Genomic DNA, 17,543 nt, shown 5'->3' with positions numbered 1-17,543 from the left:
TTCATCATTATGAAGAAACATTTTATTAAAAAAATAAAATTTAATAGGTTATAATGAAACTTGATATAATTTCATATTAATCTTTCGATGGTGCTAAGTACACTAATTAGTATATTAAGTATTATTATTAATCTCACTCATTAATCACATTATAAATTTCAATAATCTCTTAAATTATATCACATTATCAATTAATACACTAATTAATATATCAATAATTGTTCTTTAATCTTTTGCTTACCATACTCTTATTATTGTTATTATTAACAACTAAATTGAAGTCGGACTCCGATCCGACTGAGTTCAATAGGGTTTCGTCCCAAACCCTAACTCTTCCTGCGAACGACGACAGCTTCTGAGCCTTCATCAGTCCAACAAAAACCCTCTGGTATGCCCCCAAATCTTCTCATTTCTTTTCTTTTCTGTTTTGGGTCTTATTTTTTTGCCTGGGAATCTGTTTGGTCTGCGAGAAAACTGAAAGAAAATAAATAGATTTTCTAAATCTCATAAATTTCGTTGTTTATTTTCAAAAAATGGAAAGCATCAGCTCAAACGATCCTAATAACACTGTGAACAATCATTTTCTTGTATGAATAAATCGTTTATTTATTTTTTGGCACCAAATGTTGAAGTTTTGCAATTACAAAAATGTCAGGATTTGTGGTTGTTCAGATTAGTCATAGTTTATTAGTTTGTGCTCTGTGTGGAAGGAAGGGTTTAATTGGGATGAAAACTGATTGTGGGTGTTTATCAATTTTGCATACTAAAATAGGCTTTGTAATTGGACTGTTCTCTCTGATATAGAGGAGAAAGAATTGTAATTGATATCAGCATAATTAATAGGGCTACAAACGAGCCCAGTCAAGTAATAAGTTGTTTAAGCTTGGTTTGAAAACTTAACGAGCTTCAATTTGTGATCAAGCTTGCTTGTTTATATAACGAGCCAATCTGCTATGAGCTTTTAATAAAACCGAACACAATTCAAGCTTGAGTAACTTGTTTTTTTTATAGTGCATATATGCCTATGGAGCCTATTATGTTGTTCAAGCTTGGTTTAAAAACTTAACGAATTTTAAAATGTGTTTAAGCTTGACTTGCTTATATAATGTGTCGATCTCAAACAAACTTTTAACGGGCCGAACACAAGTTGAGTTTTAGTGGCTTGGTTCATTTTGCAGCCCTATTAACTAAACAGTAGTTATTGGTCTAAGAGAATGAACGGAAGGAAAGGAAAATGCATACTTTGGAAAGCATCTTCAAATTTTTGCCTTTTGTACCTTGCTTCTGAGAAACCAAATGGATCCAAAATAGTTTTGCATTTTGTGTTAGTGCACAAAAGAAATGAATCTTTCCACCCATGATCCATCTCGTACCATTTTATTGCTGCTGTATATTTTGTGCTCCTTTTCCCCTTTAATACCAATTGGCAATGTTATTAAAAGCACGTCTAGGCCAAATTCCCATCCAGGCTCAAGCATTGCACCTTGGGGCTTCAAGCATCCTGGTAGTGTTATCTCTAGATCTAGAACTGGAGTTTAAGTAAAACACCTAATCCTTTCCTCCTTTGCCGAGTGATATTCATTGACATTACTTTGGCAACCAGTGGGTTTCTTCGAATTATTTGTGTTGCATTTCATTAGCTTAACACTCTTTAAGTTTATTCTCTTCCTTGCCTGGTGGTAATCTCATTAGTCATTACAGCAAACTCAACCCTTTTCCCCTCTTAAATTTCCTCTCCTTTCACAAAAAAGAATATTTAGAAGAAAATATATTGAAGGCCATTATGCTCTGCACATTGTGGCTACACCTATGGTTGGAAGACCACTCCTACACACCACATATAAATTCCAAACTGATTACCTCTCAACTGTGTCCTTCATCCTAGCATATTGTTGCCCTTCCTCGAAGAGTTAAAACACCTATAATCATGAAAACAACTTAACTATTTTTTGCTTTTTTTTTTTTTCCTATTTAATTTGAATTCACTTCTGCTTGCTCGTTCTCGCTTCATTTCAGGTGATTGCTATACCTATCATTATGGAAGCTAAGTTCTTCCGCTTTCTTAAGATTGTGGGTGTTGGTTTCAAGGCTAGAGCTGAATCAGAAGGTCGTCTCTTGTACCTCAAATTGGGATACAGCCATGAAGTTGAACTGACTGTGCCTCCAGCTGTCCGTGTGTTTTGCTTCAAACCCAATATAGTTTGCTGCACCGGGATTGACAAGCAAAGGGTGCATCAGTTCGCTGCTGCTGTTCGTAGTTGTAAGCCTCCTGAAGTTTACAAAGGGAAGGGTATAATGTACATTGATGAAGTTATCAAAAAGAAGCAGGGAAAGAAGTCAAAATGATTGCAGAGTTGCATTGTTTGGTTTTCTGCTTGGAATGCTATGCCTTCTATGGTGAGCATCCATGACCAGATTCTGGAAATTTAACCTCCATGTCTGTGTTTGTATTAGGGCATTCCTTTTTAGTAAGAAGTTTTGGAATCAATTGAAAAGCGGGATATTTTTTTTTTTTTTGGCTTCCTTTCCAACTCTTTGTTCTCATCATTGAGCTTATGATATTGTTTATCATTTTATCTTATGGTAATTATATTATTGTGTTGCTTCTTTATCTACGCAGGGAGGGGGCATCCCCACCCCCTTCCGGGGAGGAAGTGGAGGCAGTCTTATATTCTTCTTGAAGAAAGGTTCTTTAATGGTAAACATTGAAATTCAGATAGCATGGTTTCAAGAGTTGATTTTCTGTTCATCATTACTCAATCACAGAATATGGTGGCAACATTACCAACACTTTGTTGGAGAATCAGATCGTATGATAACAAAAATTTTAAACTTTGCTCGATTCATGAGGACTACTTCACCTTCCAATGCAGCATTGTTGTGAAAACTTTGAAGTGGGCAACTCTGAATTGAAGGAGTTCTTGTTTGGTTCATAGGTCAGCTGCCTTGTTCTCTTTTGTACCACAGAGATTGCATTCTAAAGTGGTTGAACAAGAGTCACACATGCCCTGGGTGTTGCTTTGAGCTGAATAACGAGCTTGTTCTGCTGAGATTTTGATAACTGTCCTTGATTTCTGAAGAGTGTTTCAAAATCTGCAATCAATTCGCCTGTGTTTTTGTCTTGGCTTGTCACAATCTGTAGTCAGCCCTCCAAAGTTCTAATGGATTTACAAAACCCTAAACTATGTTGATAACTCCACCTCCTCACACAAGCTTTAGGGAAGCAGCAGCACAATGTCGTGGTGCCATGTAACCTCTGATTAACAGTTACAGTAAATAACTGTAAACTGGATTGCTAACTCTATATTTGTCATAAGAACATCCTGCTTAAAAACAGTTTTTAACCTAGTTTCAAGAAGGCTTGAAATTCAAACTCAGGCAAGCCCATTAAGGCTAGGTTCCTTGACCAATTCAATATACTGAAACTCAGGCAGCCCATTGTTGCTGGAGTTTTGATGCTTGAACATCCTTTTGACATTGCCCTTCGTTGACACAGTGGTAAGCTTGTCATCCAATTTGTTATTCTTCTCATCCAATTTGTATTCGAGTAAATGTGTAGATGATTGAGAATCCTTTGTACGATCATCAATGCAGTGTCATCATTTTGCAACTAAAATGTATTTTTATCTTTATTTATTTCAATGTATATCTACCATCTATATTAGTTTTGATCGCTTTAGCCTTACAAAAAAGAGATCATTGTAATTATGTCACAAGTGCACGACTAACTGTATTTTTTTTTCTTCTTCCAAATCTCAAGACAGGTGAGTGTAATTTATCCTATACTTTTTGATATTGTGTATATGAGTTTTAAATAAATTAGTTTTGTTTTGGAGAATAAATAGCACAGAGCTTTATTCTAGCAAAAATTGACAAGTTGACAAATATTCTTTATTCAAAATGAGATCCAATACACTGTTGAAAACTAGAATGCTAAGAAGAAATAAATCTTAGCAACAACACCACAAGAAAAATAAGTTTAAAACTTCCTGACCCTAGAATCCCTGGGATATCCCTATCCAATAACACAAGATATTCCAAAAAGAAGAGTGAAATTCAATAGCCACAAAGCAAAAAGATTAAGCTATTTTTAATGTATTTCCTATATCAATCACGAATCGATATTTAACATCGGCTTTCATAAGGCGTTCTATTGCAGTGTTCACGTAGTCTATTGGCACCACCTCAATATCAGCCGTTATGTTGTGTTTTGCTGCAAAATCTATCATCTCTTGCGTCTCCTTTATGCCTCCAATGCAACTTCCAGCCACTATCTTCCCCCCTATGATTCAAACATTGTCTATTATTACATATCTTTTCTTATTTGAAGATCTAAGAAGGATTAAAGAGACAAAAACTTGGGCATGACATCCTAGAAATTAATGCATATAGCAACAAAATAGTAATTGGTGCATTACACTAAGCCTTTCGATAAGATTTAGGTACAAGCAATTCAACCATAGAAAAATACAAGCAGCATTGTGTAAGTGTTTGATGTATTTTTCTATGATTGGATTTTGTATACATAGACGTGGTGGTTCTCTCTACATTCCTCAACATAAATTAATTATGTCAAATGCTTACCAAGGACTAGAGGAAATACTGGAAGCTCAGTTGGCTTCACTGGTAGACCAACCAAGACGAGCTTTCCGTGAGACTTCAACATGCCAATCAATGGTAGAAGAGGGTGAGCTGCGGAAACAGTATCAATGATACCATCCAATGTGCCCATGACACCCTATTTACATTCAACATATCAAAACAAAAAGAAAATAAGTTCCCCGATCAAGAACGCCCATAAACTTTTGATTATAACAATACTCAAAACTATTAAGGGAAAAAAATGCTTACTTTCATTTGATCGGGTTCATGGCTGACTACAAATGAATCAGCACCAAGTTGTTCAATAGCTTCCTTCTTCTTTCCAGGAGAGGTACTAATCACAGTCACTTTAACACCAAAAGCTTTGGCAAATTTCACAGCTGCATGACCAAGTCCACCAAGACCAACCACACCCACATGCATACCAGGCTTATCAAGTCCAAAGTATTTTAGGGGGCTATAAGTTGTGATCCCAGCACAGAGGAGAGGAGCACAGGCATCAAGAGGAAGGTTATCAGGAATGCGAATCACAAAATGCTCATTGGCCACCATAATGTTAGAGTAACCTCCATAGGTTGGGGTTCCATCATAGTAGATGGAATTGTAGGTAAGTAATATTTTAGGACAGTAGTTTTCAAAATCATTAGCACAATTGTCACAAGAGTGACATGATCCAACAATACAACCCACCCCAACTTTGTCTCCAACTTTGAATTTTTGCACCTTGCTACCTACCTCTGTTACTACACCCACAAGCTCATGCCTGCATTTGTCAATTTAATTGACACACATCAAATTGTAATTGGCATTTTCTTATCCATTCATATGACAGATTTTATCAATAAAGTGGTTAGTATTTCAACATCCAACCAGCAATTTCTATTAAGTTGATGTATAAACTGTTGATAATGATATACAAACAAAAAATATATACATAAATTTACATATAAATTGATATGGTTTCATTTCAACTTATCAATTAAAATAGAATGTTTATTAAAATGACATTTAATTTATAAAAACATCACTGCCGCATCATTTAAATAAAATTATGTATATAAAATATAGTAATATTTTGCATGTTTTTTTTTAGTCTGTTACATGAAGATCATATTTAAGGGGGAACTTGAACATCTCAAATGACAACTCCACCAAAAGCTTAAAAAATAAAATAAATGAAATGAAAGACAGATCATACCACTACATATGAACATGATAATGTTATTTTTACCATTTTTTTATTACTTTTATCATCTTTTATTGCTGTTGGTTATCACTTGATACAGTTGTTGAATATTAGTGAGGCTTTTGTGAATCCAATACACCAATTGATATGAATTTGTCTCATCATGTGATAATATATATGTGTGTGTGTGTGTGTGTGTTGGTACTAAATTATACAATTTGGCCTCTTGACAGAGATTATGTTGGTAATGAATTATGCAATTTGGCCTGTCAATAGAGATGATGATATGGCCAAGGCGAACATCAACTTAATGGAAAGGGGCAATTACAAGCAATTGAATTAGATGGGCAGTTGGGTCAAGTATGGAAGAGAGTGCAAAGTTTGTGGCCAAGTGGAGGTTCAAAAACAAGGAAATCGAAGAAGGAAGCATCACCAAATCCATTCACAACACTTGTGAAAAATAGGAGTAGCAGTTAGTTGCTTAAGAATAGTTTTTCTGTAACTTAATGTAGCAATTAGTTCATAGTTTGTAACATTTTTACTTGTTCTTGTTTTTGTTTCTTGTAATTTAGTAACAAGTTCAATTTTATCTTTAATTCAATTCCAGTTTGTGCATGTTTCTTTTCATCAATTCACTTCAAGAAATGCTTAAATCTGTCAAAAAGCATAGGATTCAAAACCACAGTTGGTTGATCTTTCATTCTATTTTGTGTGAAATTGGTACTAGTTTTTATCGATTGACTTTTGTTGATCTCATTCCAATCAGAATTTTACTAACAATATGACAAATATTGCACTAAAACACAAAATTGACAGGAAACACTAGTTATCATTAGATTTTTTGGACTTAATTAGGTAAAGTTTCACCTACGGATGGTCACGGGTCGAATTTGGGTGAATTTATAGAAATCTGCCTCAATCATGTATCATATAGGAAGGGGGCAAATCAGGGAGGTGGATGTGGGTTAATTTTATAAATTGAAAAATAAAAATATTAATAAAAATTATAGATAATATAATATATTATAAATAATAATTTATACTTAATAAAAATTATATTATATAAGATAAAAAATAAATGAATAAAAATTAATATTAAGTATAATATTTTAATATTTTAACTTTATTATAATGAAAAATAAATAAATTATATATAGTATATACATATAAATATAATCGGGGAAGGGTTCGGATGGAATGGGGCGGCGGAAGCAAAACCTATCCCCGTCCCATTTCTTAACTAGGGTGGAGAAAATTTGTGTGGAGCAAGACAAGAAATGTTGATGTAGAGTAGAGCGAGAGAAAACAACCATCCCTCACCCTTTTCGTTCAAATGAAAACATTCATTGTTATTAGGTGCGAGCATGAGTCAGTTGGTTTGAGTTTGCACTGAATCAGAATTGAACTCATTATGATCGTTTTCAGTTTTTCGGACCTAAAAAGTAAACTATTTTTTCATTGAAACCAAATCAACCCAATCCAATGTAATAAATCAATATATTTTTACGGAACCCTAACATGTGGAAACCTTCAAAATGTGTATACATATCGGAAAATTATTAGAACCATTTTTTACATGGTATTCTTGGCCCTTCAAAATGTGTATATATTATTAGAACCATTTTTTACATGGTATTCTTGGCTAATAAAAATTGTAATAATACATATTAAGTAGTTATCATTTGTCTATTAAATTAAGTAATATAGGTGAGTTTATATATTTTACTTGTTTAGTACATCACGTAACAATGTCATATGAAGCTCTAAAACTACAAAATAATTATTTATATATATTAAATTTTTTAAAAAATATATATATATAGAGAGAGAGAGAGAGCTCATGGAATTGTACCCAGGGAGAGACGGATAGTTCGTGTTGCCCCAATCATTCTTAATTGTGTGAACGTCGGAGTGACAAATTCCACAATATAACACTTTGAACGTCACGTCTTTTTCTCCAGTGGCTCTACAACACACAAAATCAACCATGCTCAATTAAGATCAATAATAAATAAGCAACTCTTATAGGGTGTCATATGTATATTGTTACGTATTTTTTCTATGATATGTTATATATTTTTATGGCAAATATTACTTATTTTTCTCATAGAATTACAACAATTTGTAATTCAAAATTGAAATTACGTATTTTTATAATAATGTTATATATTTTTACACTAATATTACACATTTTATAATTCAAAAATATTTGGATAAAAATTCTATAACTATCATCTTTTCCATTGAGAAAAGTACAGAGAATCAAAAAAATTATCATGAATTTTTTATTAAGGGGGTACATTCAAACTTTGTACTGGGGCCAATCTCAACCATTGATTTCAAATTCTGAATAATTTTATGAATTTTGTTTTTAAGATTTGTAATAATTCTAACAATATATTTTTTAATTAAAAAAGTCAACAAATCTAATTAGGCAAAACATCACATCATACACATCAAAAATCATTCCAAATACTAATTAAAATGCTAATCGCCACCTTAAGGCATTGGTTAAGATTGAAAAATGGATTAAAGATAAGTATTAAAGTATGTGAGAAATGTGTTATCATACTGGTAAAGTTTAATAAACATATGAGAAAAAAGAAAAAAGAAAAAAAAAGAACCACCTTCAGCGATAAGATTATATTCTTAACAAGACCCTTTGCTTTTCTTTCTTTCTTTTTAAAGAGAGAAGCAAATAATGTACCTTCTGGAGAATTTGAAGGGAGAGAGGACACCAGATGTGTCTCTGGCAGCCCATCCAATGGCTTCCACTGGGTGTTGTTGTTCTGCCATTATCATCAACTTCAACTCCAATCCAATTCACACACAGAGAGAGAGAGAGAGAGAGAGAGTTAATAATTATAAAGAGAGAGACAGAAGGAAAGAAGGAGCAAGTACTGGCTAGGATCGCAATAATGCACCTTCTGTTATGGGGGTGACGTAGTCGGGAGATCAGCGATTTGTAGGGTTTGCTCCGTTGGACTTTCTGTATTGGTTACGAAATTTTCCCGGAAAGTAACAGAAAACTTCTTATTTTGAGAAAATTACAAAACAAATCTCAGGATTTGATTCTTACGACAAAATAATTTTTGAGTTGTTTATTTTATTAATTTAAATTCTATTGATTTGTTTTTAATTTAAATTATCTATTCATTTTTATTTGGTAAAATTAACGAAAAATTATATTTTTGTTACTAAACTTAACCCAAAAAAATGATATTTTTTTTATATTTTATGTACACTAACGAAAATAAGAAAAAGATTTAGATTGAAAATAAATTAAAATATTAAAATTTAAATTAATAAGATAAAAAATTAGAAATTTATTTTGTTATGAGTGTACCACATTTTCGATTCTATTCATCAAAATTAAAAAAAGGGCTTCATAGACAGTGTGGGTGTGTTGTGGAGAGGTTCTCGAATTATATATGAACAGGATCGTGCACTGACTTTGTGGTCGGTGCCTCGTCGCAAGACCCCTTCTACCGGATTAAAACTTTGGTGTTAGGGTGGTTGGATTTTTTTTCAAGGTTAAATTACAAATATATTTTTTTGAGGTTTAATTAAAATATAAATTGTCTTTATAGTTTTAAAATTTATATCTAGTTCTTTCAAGTTTTTAATTGCATAATAAATAATTAATTTTATTAATAAATTATCAAGTCAATTAATAATTCATATAATTTTATTATTGAATAGAAGAGTAGTTATGAATTTAATTTTTTTTGTTATTTTTGTTAAATGAAAAATTATAATAAGGGGGTATTTGTAATCTTCAAAACTATAAGGGACAATTCGTATTTTTAGCACACCTCATGAAGTATATTTGTAATTTATTCCTTTTTTTTTTAGGAATCAGGGTAGCTATTGTACGTGCACTTCAACTGTTGAAACTGACTTCAGGTCTTATTTTTTAGGATAAATTACAAATACATCCATTGAAATTTGCTTAAAGTATAGATTATTTCCAGTAGTTTGAAAAATTCCAAATACCCCCTTATTAAAAATTTGTATTTAACATAATTAACTAAAAAAAGAAATTCATAATTATTCTCCTATACAATAATGAAATTACCTAAATTATTAATTGAAACATATTTATAACATCATTAAAAATTGTTAATTGACTTGATGATTTATTAATAAAAAAAGCAATTTGTTATAAAATTAGAAACCTCAAGGGGTGGAATATAATTTTCAGAACTACAAGGGGCGATTTGTATTTTAGTCAAATCTCATGAGGTGTATTTGTAATTTATCATATTTTTATGATTCAAACTATATTAGTTATTAAGGTATATCGAGTATAACATACTTGTCAGAAATTAAGTTGATCATGATTATTTCATCAAATTTTGTTTGGTTTCGTTTTCCTGAAAACAGTTTTCAGAAAATTCTACTTTTTTTGTTTTTCGTATTTTTTTTGTTTTTACCAAATTTTTTTTAATCTTTTAAGCAATTTTTTTAAAAATTTTTTAGACACACTTAACATAAATACACATAAAAATATAATTTTTGTGAAAAAAATATTTTAAAAATTCAATAAAAATAAAAAATACAAAAAAATACTAAAATTTAGTATGTTTTTCGTATTTTTATGTATTTGTTAATTTTTTAAAATATTTTTTCATAATTTTTTTACTTTAAATAATAAGTATGATTTTAAGAATAAAACTAAATTCAACTATGATTTGATGACAAGGTTACCAATATTTGATTAATGTGAGTTTTTGTAATTATGTTATACTCGATATACTTTAAAATGAACAGTTTAAATTATTAAAATAAGACCCAAAATGAGCCTCAACGGCCATGCAACAGTGGCCGTTGTGCAGGTGAACAACACCCACACCGATTCCTTTTTAATGTTTTTTATTTATTTATTTTAAAGTAATATATTTAGATAATTATTAAAAAAAATTTGTGAGTAAAAAGTTAATGTAACATTTAGTTTAACTTAAGTAATTTTTTAGAATATATTTGGAGAGTGACATTTTAATTTTTTTAACTAAAATATGAGATGAAAAAAATTAAATATGTTTAGAAGTAACTTTTTAATTTTTTTTTTAAAAATAAAATAAATAAATAATATAGTGACGAAGTAAATCCTACCTTAAAACAGTTTTTCATGTAGTTTCAAGAAATCCAAACTCAGGCAGCACATTGGGGCTAGGTTCCTCGACCAAATCAATATAGTGACGAACGAAATCCTATTTGACATAAGTAAATCCTGCCTTAAAAACAGTTTTTTCATGTAGTTTCAAGAAATCCAAACCCAGGCAGCACATTGAGGCTAGGTTCCTCGACCAAATCAATATAGTGACGAAGTAAAAAGATTTCATGGAGAAGCAAGGCAATATCTCAAAAGCATTCTACTGCGCTTTGCTGGTGTTTGCTGAGTTACATAAAATAGCTAGCATATATAATGAACTAAGCTTTTCTTCGACCAAAATCAAATGCCTTCTTGTCCAGAGCCATCACACCAGTGGCAATTACAATACTGTTTTCACAACATTTTGTGCCCACAGTAAAGCATATACGGGGCATTAATAAATTGGACTGCAAATTAAATTTAGCTGTCACGAATGCATTTCAAAATTGTCTTTTACAAGGACAACGATTGAGATTTCAGCATGAATTAATCAAGCACATAGATTCGAGAGGCAATGTCTTGAACCAACCAATCAAACCCCTCAAGCAGGCCCTCCCCGGTGTATGCACTACAGCCAATAATTTTCCAGTGCCGGGTTTTGTCCAAGGCTTCCAGGTTGAGCACCTGCATAAATTAATTAGAAAATATTAATTTAGCTCAAAGAATTCAAAGTTGCAATCAGTAAATACATAGCTAGATTCATCTCCCACCCCCACCTCTTCTCCATGACACAAGAAAAAAACAAAAGGGAGGGGGTAGAGAAAAGAAAAGTAGACATTTTCAGGCAGAAAAAGTCTTGTTATTATCATCATTCTACATATAATTACCATCCCTCCATTGAAAATTATAGAAAAAAATCCATTACAAAAGCACTACATAAGCATCGCCAGCCAGAAATTCATGTAAAAGCTGCTCTAGTGCTATGGCCAATCGTCAATGTCAATGGGAAAGCGATACATATCAATCCATTGTTCAAAAGCAACTTCTAATGCTTAGGATCATCCTGCACAAATTATTGTAACCATCATACCAGAAGATTCCGTTAATAGATAATCCACTTCAGAAGGTTCCCAGATGATGAAAATGTTAATTGTCTGCTAGATCTTAAATTTGAAAGTTTCTGCTTATCATTGACATGTTTAGTCTCTGATCAATAGATCACAGGTCATGGGGCACGAACTGCTCATATATTTGGAAATATGTGAAACTAAACCTTCAAATGACATTGCATAATAACATGACATGAACCCACATAATGTGTGATCCACTCAACCCACCTACCCACCCCATACCAAGACTAAATGAAGACTCTCAAGTAATCATTCTTCCGGAATCATAAATTATTTTTTTTATAAGCACATACTAATGTGATCTCATCCTACAACTCCCATTGAACTGCTCATGGGTAATGTAAAGCCTTTCTATGTTACCAAAGTTTGCGTACAGATCATAGTAAACAAAAGACTCTACTTCATGAACAAGTACAGCTGATTAAGTGGATATAAACAACTTTCTCGACTATGAGCCCATTGCTTTATTAATAACAAGACAACAAAAATGAGCTATGAGGTTGTGTTTGGATCTTAGATTTGGAGGGGAATTTGAGCAGGGAAAGGAAAAGTGAAAGCAAGAGAGAAAAATTTAGCTTATATTTCATTCACATTTCTCACTTTTCCTTTCCCTCCACAAATCACTACCCAAATCATAGATCCAAACACAACCTAAAGATTTTAGAAGTAAATTTAATTTATAAAAGAGATTGAGAGTGCTAAGGTCAGATATGCACCTGTACACAGATCATAAGAAATTTGTAAGTTGTTCTCTTACCTTAGTTATTTCATCTGGTGAAAGAGCCCCCTGTATGTCTTGTTTATTTGCAAAAATCAGTAATGACGCTCCTGATAGCCTCTGTTGAGAGACAGAAAGAGGAGAAAAAGAAAAGGTAAGCTCTCCAATATTTAATCCTGAAACTGGCAACATCAGTCTTACAATTAAGTACAAAAAAGGTGATATCTATTTGTAAATGTATAAAAGCATATTTTCAGTATAAAAGGCTGTACCCAATGCACAAGGCTCATCATGCTAGGTCTTTTTTTCCCAGAATGGACTATTAAAAACCAAACGAAAGGAAAGTAGGAAGATCCTTAAACATAAGATGTACTTGTATTAAAGATCAAGAGGGTAAACATGCGCTTCAAACCTATGACTCTTTAGGGAAGTAATTGGATCATGGTCAATAAACTCAGCAACGAAGACAAATCTTTGAATAGTGGTGAATCAAGAATACTATTTTCCATTGAATTGAAATGCACAACCAAATTATTACCGCAGATAATTGTGCAAAGTGCCACATCAACAACCACAATCCAGTCTTGCAGGCTCATGAGTGTTCCTATATGGTTACATAAGTTGTCCTAGGAGAGATGATGTAGACAAGGGGATATCATTGCACAAGAGATATTTGAATTCATACCTCAATATTGATTGGGTACAATCCAAGATCCTTTAATAAGAATATGATTACCTTTTCCTAAAAGGAAAGTTACAGACCTTTATTTACAATGTAATAAAGAGACTTAAATGTTGCAGCAATCCTTTTTATTTTCCAAGCCAACAGACAAGTAGTGGTGACTTGGCGTTGGCTATTATTATCCACAACCATCTTCAACAATCAAGAAGAAAAAGATTGCTTTCCAAGACAGAGGCCTCCCCTATTGACTTCAAATATTTTTATCAAAGATGTCACAACAACAGGGAGACAGAGACAGTCCTAACACAGTGACAAAAGCTGGACTCAACAAATAAAAAAAAAAATCAAATTTTCCAACCAATCCCCAGAGTACCAGGAGAAGTTGGGAACGTAAGAGTTGCCAACAAAATTCAGGAAGAAGTTTTGTAAAGAACTTAGAAATTAAAGATTAATTACAATAAACAAAAGTGATGGATGTTAAAAAGACATATTTATCACTATGCTAAACTTCTTTGATATACTGTAATTCTCAAATGAAGGACAAGGTGGAGATTGTCTTCATGTCTGGGGTCTATAAACTAAATAATAAAAGAAAAAAGGTAGTAATTTACAAAAAATTGTTTCAAGTATTACAATGTTAAAGACGCATGAACTATCAGAAAATTCAGTGATAAGAATAAGAATGCAGTCCAGTCCTTAAACAATAAGTTTCTTAAAAGAATACAGAACCATTCCATTCGCTAGCATGATAAAAATAAAATATAAAATCAAAGTAAATAATTAGCCCTTATTTAGATTGACTCATGGTATACGAATCATACTATTAGACAAAACAAAATGTTAATTGCAACTAGAACAAGTTGCGGGCAAACAAAAAAGTAACTCAGAATTAGACAACAAACACCCTAATCCAACCAGCTATAGTATTCCAAGTGCTTGCTTTAATCCTATATCTCAATAAACATATGCATCTTTTATAATCAACAAAGAAGGAGATAGAGGAAAAAGCTTAGATGCAGGAATGAGAAAAATTAGTGATACCTCTTCCTTCAAAAGATTGTGAAGTTCGAATTTGCAGTCATCTAGTCTTCTCAGATCAGAACTATCAACAACCCATACCAAGCCATCAGTTTGCTCAAAGTAGTTCCTCCAATAAGACCTGATTGTCCTTTGGCCCCCAACATCCCATATATTAAGGGTATACCTGCCGTTACCGTATCAAGTTTAATTCCATTGTATCACAATAAATCACTTTAAAACTTCAGATAATTTTCAATGCTGTGTTGCAAATTAAGTAAAGGAAATAGAATAAATAAACTTCCAAGGCTCTTTCTAGGGAGGGGGGAAAAGGAAAAGGAAAAGGAAAGAAATTCAAAGCATTGAATTCTACCCAAATAAAACTAATAGAGCATATCTCCAATCATTCATCTAATTTTTCTTCAAATTCATATTTGGTAAAAAATGGCCAAAAGTGTGCTCCAACTATTACATCAAATCTATATCAAATCAATGGCGAAGCAATTTTACACCAAATTAAAGATGAACCAAATCCTACGCCAAATTTCTAATGGTCATATTTTTACTCAAATTTGATGAAATTTTGAAAATAGTAAGTGTGCGGGAAATCCCACATCGGTCTGTGAGGGACTACTTTCCCACCTTATAAGCAGACTGACTCCTCTTACCTTGCATAGGCCTTTTCCCTCAGTGGGGCAGTGGGGGAGGAACAAAACCGTGCGGCGGGTTTTACCAAAGCGGACAATATGTGCAAGGAACAGGGAGTGATTGCTTCATTTCTGTGGGAACTCCCTTCGGCATCTGGATGTATTGTGCCGGTGCCGGAGCCAGCTCGGCTGAGGGCTAATGTGCTGGAAATCCCACATCGGTCTATGAGGGACTACTTTCCCACCTTATAAGCAGTCTGGCTCCTCTTACCTTGTATAGGCCTTTTCCCTCAGTAGGGGAGGAACAAAACCGTGCGGGTTTCGCCAAAGCGGACAATATGTGCAAGGAACATGGAGTGGTTGCTTCATTTCTGTGGGAACTCCCTTCGGCATTTGGATGTATTGCGCCGGTGCCGGTGCCGGTGCCAGAGCCAGCTCGGCCGGGGGCTAATGTGCGGGAAATCCCACATCGGTCTGTGAGGGACTACTTTCCCACCTTATAAGCAGACTGACTCCTCTTACCTTGTATAAGCCTTTTCCTTCCAGTGGGGGAGGAACAAAACAAATGACGCAACCACTCCCTGTTTCTTGCACATACTGTCCGATTTGGCGAAACCCGCTGCACGGTTTTGTTCCTCCCCCATTGAGGGAAAAGACCTATGCAAGGTAAGAGGAGCCAGTCTGCTTATAAGGTGGGAAAGCAGTCCCCTACAGACCGATGTGGGATTTCCCGCACAGTAAGGACTGGAGATGGTTTTCTTTCATCAAAAATGGTTTTAACATATTTTTAGGATAAGTTTGAATTTTTTATATTTTTATGAAAAAGAAAAAAAAGAAAAAGAGTTTAAGGATTGGAGATGCTCTAATAGATTCACAAAAGTAATAGAGACTTTTAAAACTTCAAATAATTATGGATGGAGTGTAAAACAACAAACAAACTTCCAAGGCTCTTTTTAGAGAGAATGAGGAAAAAAAGGGAAATTTAAAACATTGGAATTTAGGTAATTGAAACCAAAAATAGATTAATATCAGTAATGGAGACTTTAGCTATCAAAATCACAGAATTCAAGCAGTAGCAGTAGCAGTATTAGTATCCAGATTACATGTTTGACAAATTTCCTCTTAGAACTATACACACTAAAGTCATTAAATTAGTAACAAACAGCAACGACAAGTAATAACGGACATACACAAAAATCAAAAAGAGTATGTAAAGTATGGAAATGTGAGAGTGACAGAAAGAAGGAAGGAAGGAAGGAAGGAAGGAAGGAAGGAAGGAGAAGCAGAGACTTGTTGTAAGCGATGGTCTTGATGTTGAATCCAAGAGTGGGACTGATAACGCTGGTGTCCTCTCCGTTGATTTTCAGCACAATTGTCGTCTTCCCTGAGTTATCAAGTCCTCTGCAGCATCAACAACAACCACCATCATTAACACATAATTACACAACATTTATACATAACAGTGTACAAAGAGACAGAGACAGAGACAGAGACAGAGATTGATTTATGAGAGCATACATACACCATGAGGATTCGCATTTCCTTCTCTTTTCGCTTGATCTTTCGAATGATGCTGAGAAGCCCCATCGAATCTTGGATGCAGATCAGTGGATGTGATAAAATGGAATTGTGCAATTTTCAAAGCAAATATTTTAGGTTTCCGTTGGCCCCAGGGAGATCGGGATCTCTGATGAGACAACTAACACCGGCGTGCCCACTGTTTACCGAAAAAATAAATAAGATAGAAGGAAAGAAATAAGATAGAAGGAAAAGAAAAAATAATAATTCGGGAAATGATATGATTATGATTTGATTTTTTATGTTTTACCTATTTTATTTGGGTAAACAAATAAGATAGAAGGAAAGAAAGTATTTTATTTTATTAAAACAATATTTTATATTAATAAGTTATTTTTCATTTTTTTTTATTATAAGATAATTTTTTGTATTTTAAAAAAAAATTCATTAAACTCATTTCTTTACTACACTATTTTTATTGGGAAAACACAATTTTGGTGGGAGTTCTTCTCTCATCATTTCTAATGTATTTAGCCATCCAAATGAGGTGAAAAAAGTTCCTTATTCTCACCATATCTTTTTTTTTTTTTTTTTTTTTTTTTCGCCTAACTTCTCGGCTCAAACGGAGTGTTAAGGCGTTTTGAGCTTTTTAGCTCACTCAATAATTGAGATCGAAATCACAACTCAAACTCACGTTAAAAATTTAAAATAGTTTTCAACTCATTCTCGATACAATGAAAAAAACTCACTACGAATTGTTAGCTCATGTCCAATACAGTGAGATTGAGTAAGAAAACTACGTTTAGTGGTATAAGATTAAACATGTAAGATAAATTATGTTTGTTGTTTATGTGTAATTTGAAGACAATATTAAATAATTGAAATTAAATTTATGAATTTAAATAAAATTCTTCAATATATAAAATATAATGAAATTTTCAACTCTAA

The 17,543-nt window shown here is 33.0% G+C and overlaps 2 protein-coding genes and 1 non-coding gene across 3 annotated transcripts; 1 reads left to right on the top strand and 2 right to left on the bottom strand.

Moving 5' to 3' along the window:
- Positions 1-231: 231 nt before the first annotated feature.
- On the top strand, positions 232-6,403 carry LOC114265870 (uncharacterized). The gene is made up of 3 exons (XR_014328118.1): positions 232-388; positions 2,017-2,397; positions 2,621-6,403. It is a non-coding gene; the product is annotated as an uncharacterized LOC114265870 (transcript).
- LOC114274964 (putative mannitol dehydrogenase) lies at positions 3,870-8,746 on the bottom strand. Its single transcript, XM_028216950.2, has 5 exons — positions 8,496-8,746; positions 7,641-7,754; positions 4,852-5,365; positions 4,585-4,738; positions 3,870-4,282 (listed from the first exon to the last, which is right to left on the bottom strand). Exons 1-5 carry the CDS (start codon positions 8,588-8,590, stop codon positions 4,080-4,082), a joined length of 1,080 nt encoding a protein of 359 aa, XP_028072751.2. The 5' UTR covers positions 8,591-8,746; the 3' UTR covers positions 3,870-4,079.
- Positions 8,747-11,212: 2,466 nt separating this feature from the next.
- On the bottom strand, positions 11,213-16,809 carry TTN5 (ADP-ribosylation factor family protein). Its single transcript, XM_082867204.1, has 5 exons — positions 16,600-16,809; positions 16,368-16,478; positions 14,455-14,617; positions 12,771-12,851; positions 11,213-11,567 (listed from the first exon to the last, which is right to left on the bottom strand). Exons 1-5 carry the CDS (start codon positions 16,662-16,664, stop codon positions 11,430-11,432), a joined length of 558 nt encoding a protein of 185 aa, XP_082723330.1. The 5' UTR covers positions 16,665-16,809; the 3' UTR covers positions 11,213-11,429.
- Between the last annotated feature and the right edge of the window lie 734 nt (positions 16,810-17,543).

This window comes from Camellia sinensis, chromosome 4, assembly GCF_055761805.1.
Source record: "Camellia sinensis isolate YWXY chromosome 4, ASM5576180v1, whole genome shotgun sequence".
NCBI lineage: Eukaryota > Viridiplantae > Streptophyta > Magnoliopsida > Ericales > Theaceae > Camellia > Camellia sinensis.
Note: the sequence above shows the minus strand (reverse complement) of the source record. Positions and strands in the feature narration are given on the sequence as shown.

What these genes read in the sequence shown, in the direction of transcription:
- LOC114274964 (XM_028216950.2), bottom strand. Translation starts at nt 8,590, where the DNA reads ATGATAATGGCAGAACAACAACACCCAGTGGAAGCCATTGGATGGGCT. An exon ending in ATGAACCCGATCAAATGAAA is followed by an intron (nt 4,739 to 4,851) that starts GTAAGCATTTTT and finishes GAATGTAAATAG; the next exon opens with GGTGTCATGGGCACATTGGA. An exon ending in AGTATTTCCTCTAGTCCTTG is followed by an intron (nt 4,283 to 4,584) that starts GTAAGCATTTGA and finishes TTTGAATCATAG; the next exon opens with GGGGGAAGATAGTGGCTGGA.
- TTN5 (XM_082867204.1), bottom strand. Translation starts at nt 16,664, where the DNA reads ATGGGGCTTCTCAGCATCATTCGAAAGATCAAGCGAAAAGAGAAGGAA. An exon ending in GAAATGCGAATCCTCATGGT is followed by an intron (nt 16,479 to 16,599) that starts GTATGTATGCTC and finishes TTGATGCTGCAG; the next exon opens with AGGACTTGATAACTCAGGGA. An exon ending in ACAATCTTTTGAAGGAAGAG is followed by an intron (nt 12,852 to 14,454) that starts GTATCACTAATT and finishes GTCTCTCAACAG; the next exon opens with AGGCTATCAGGAGCGTCATT.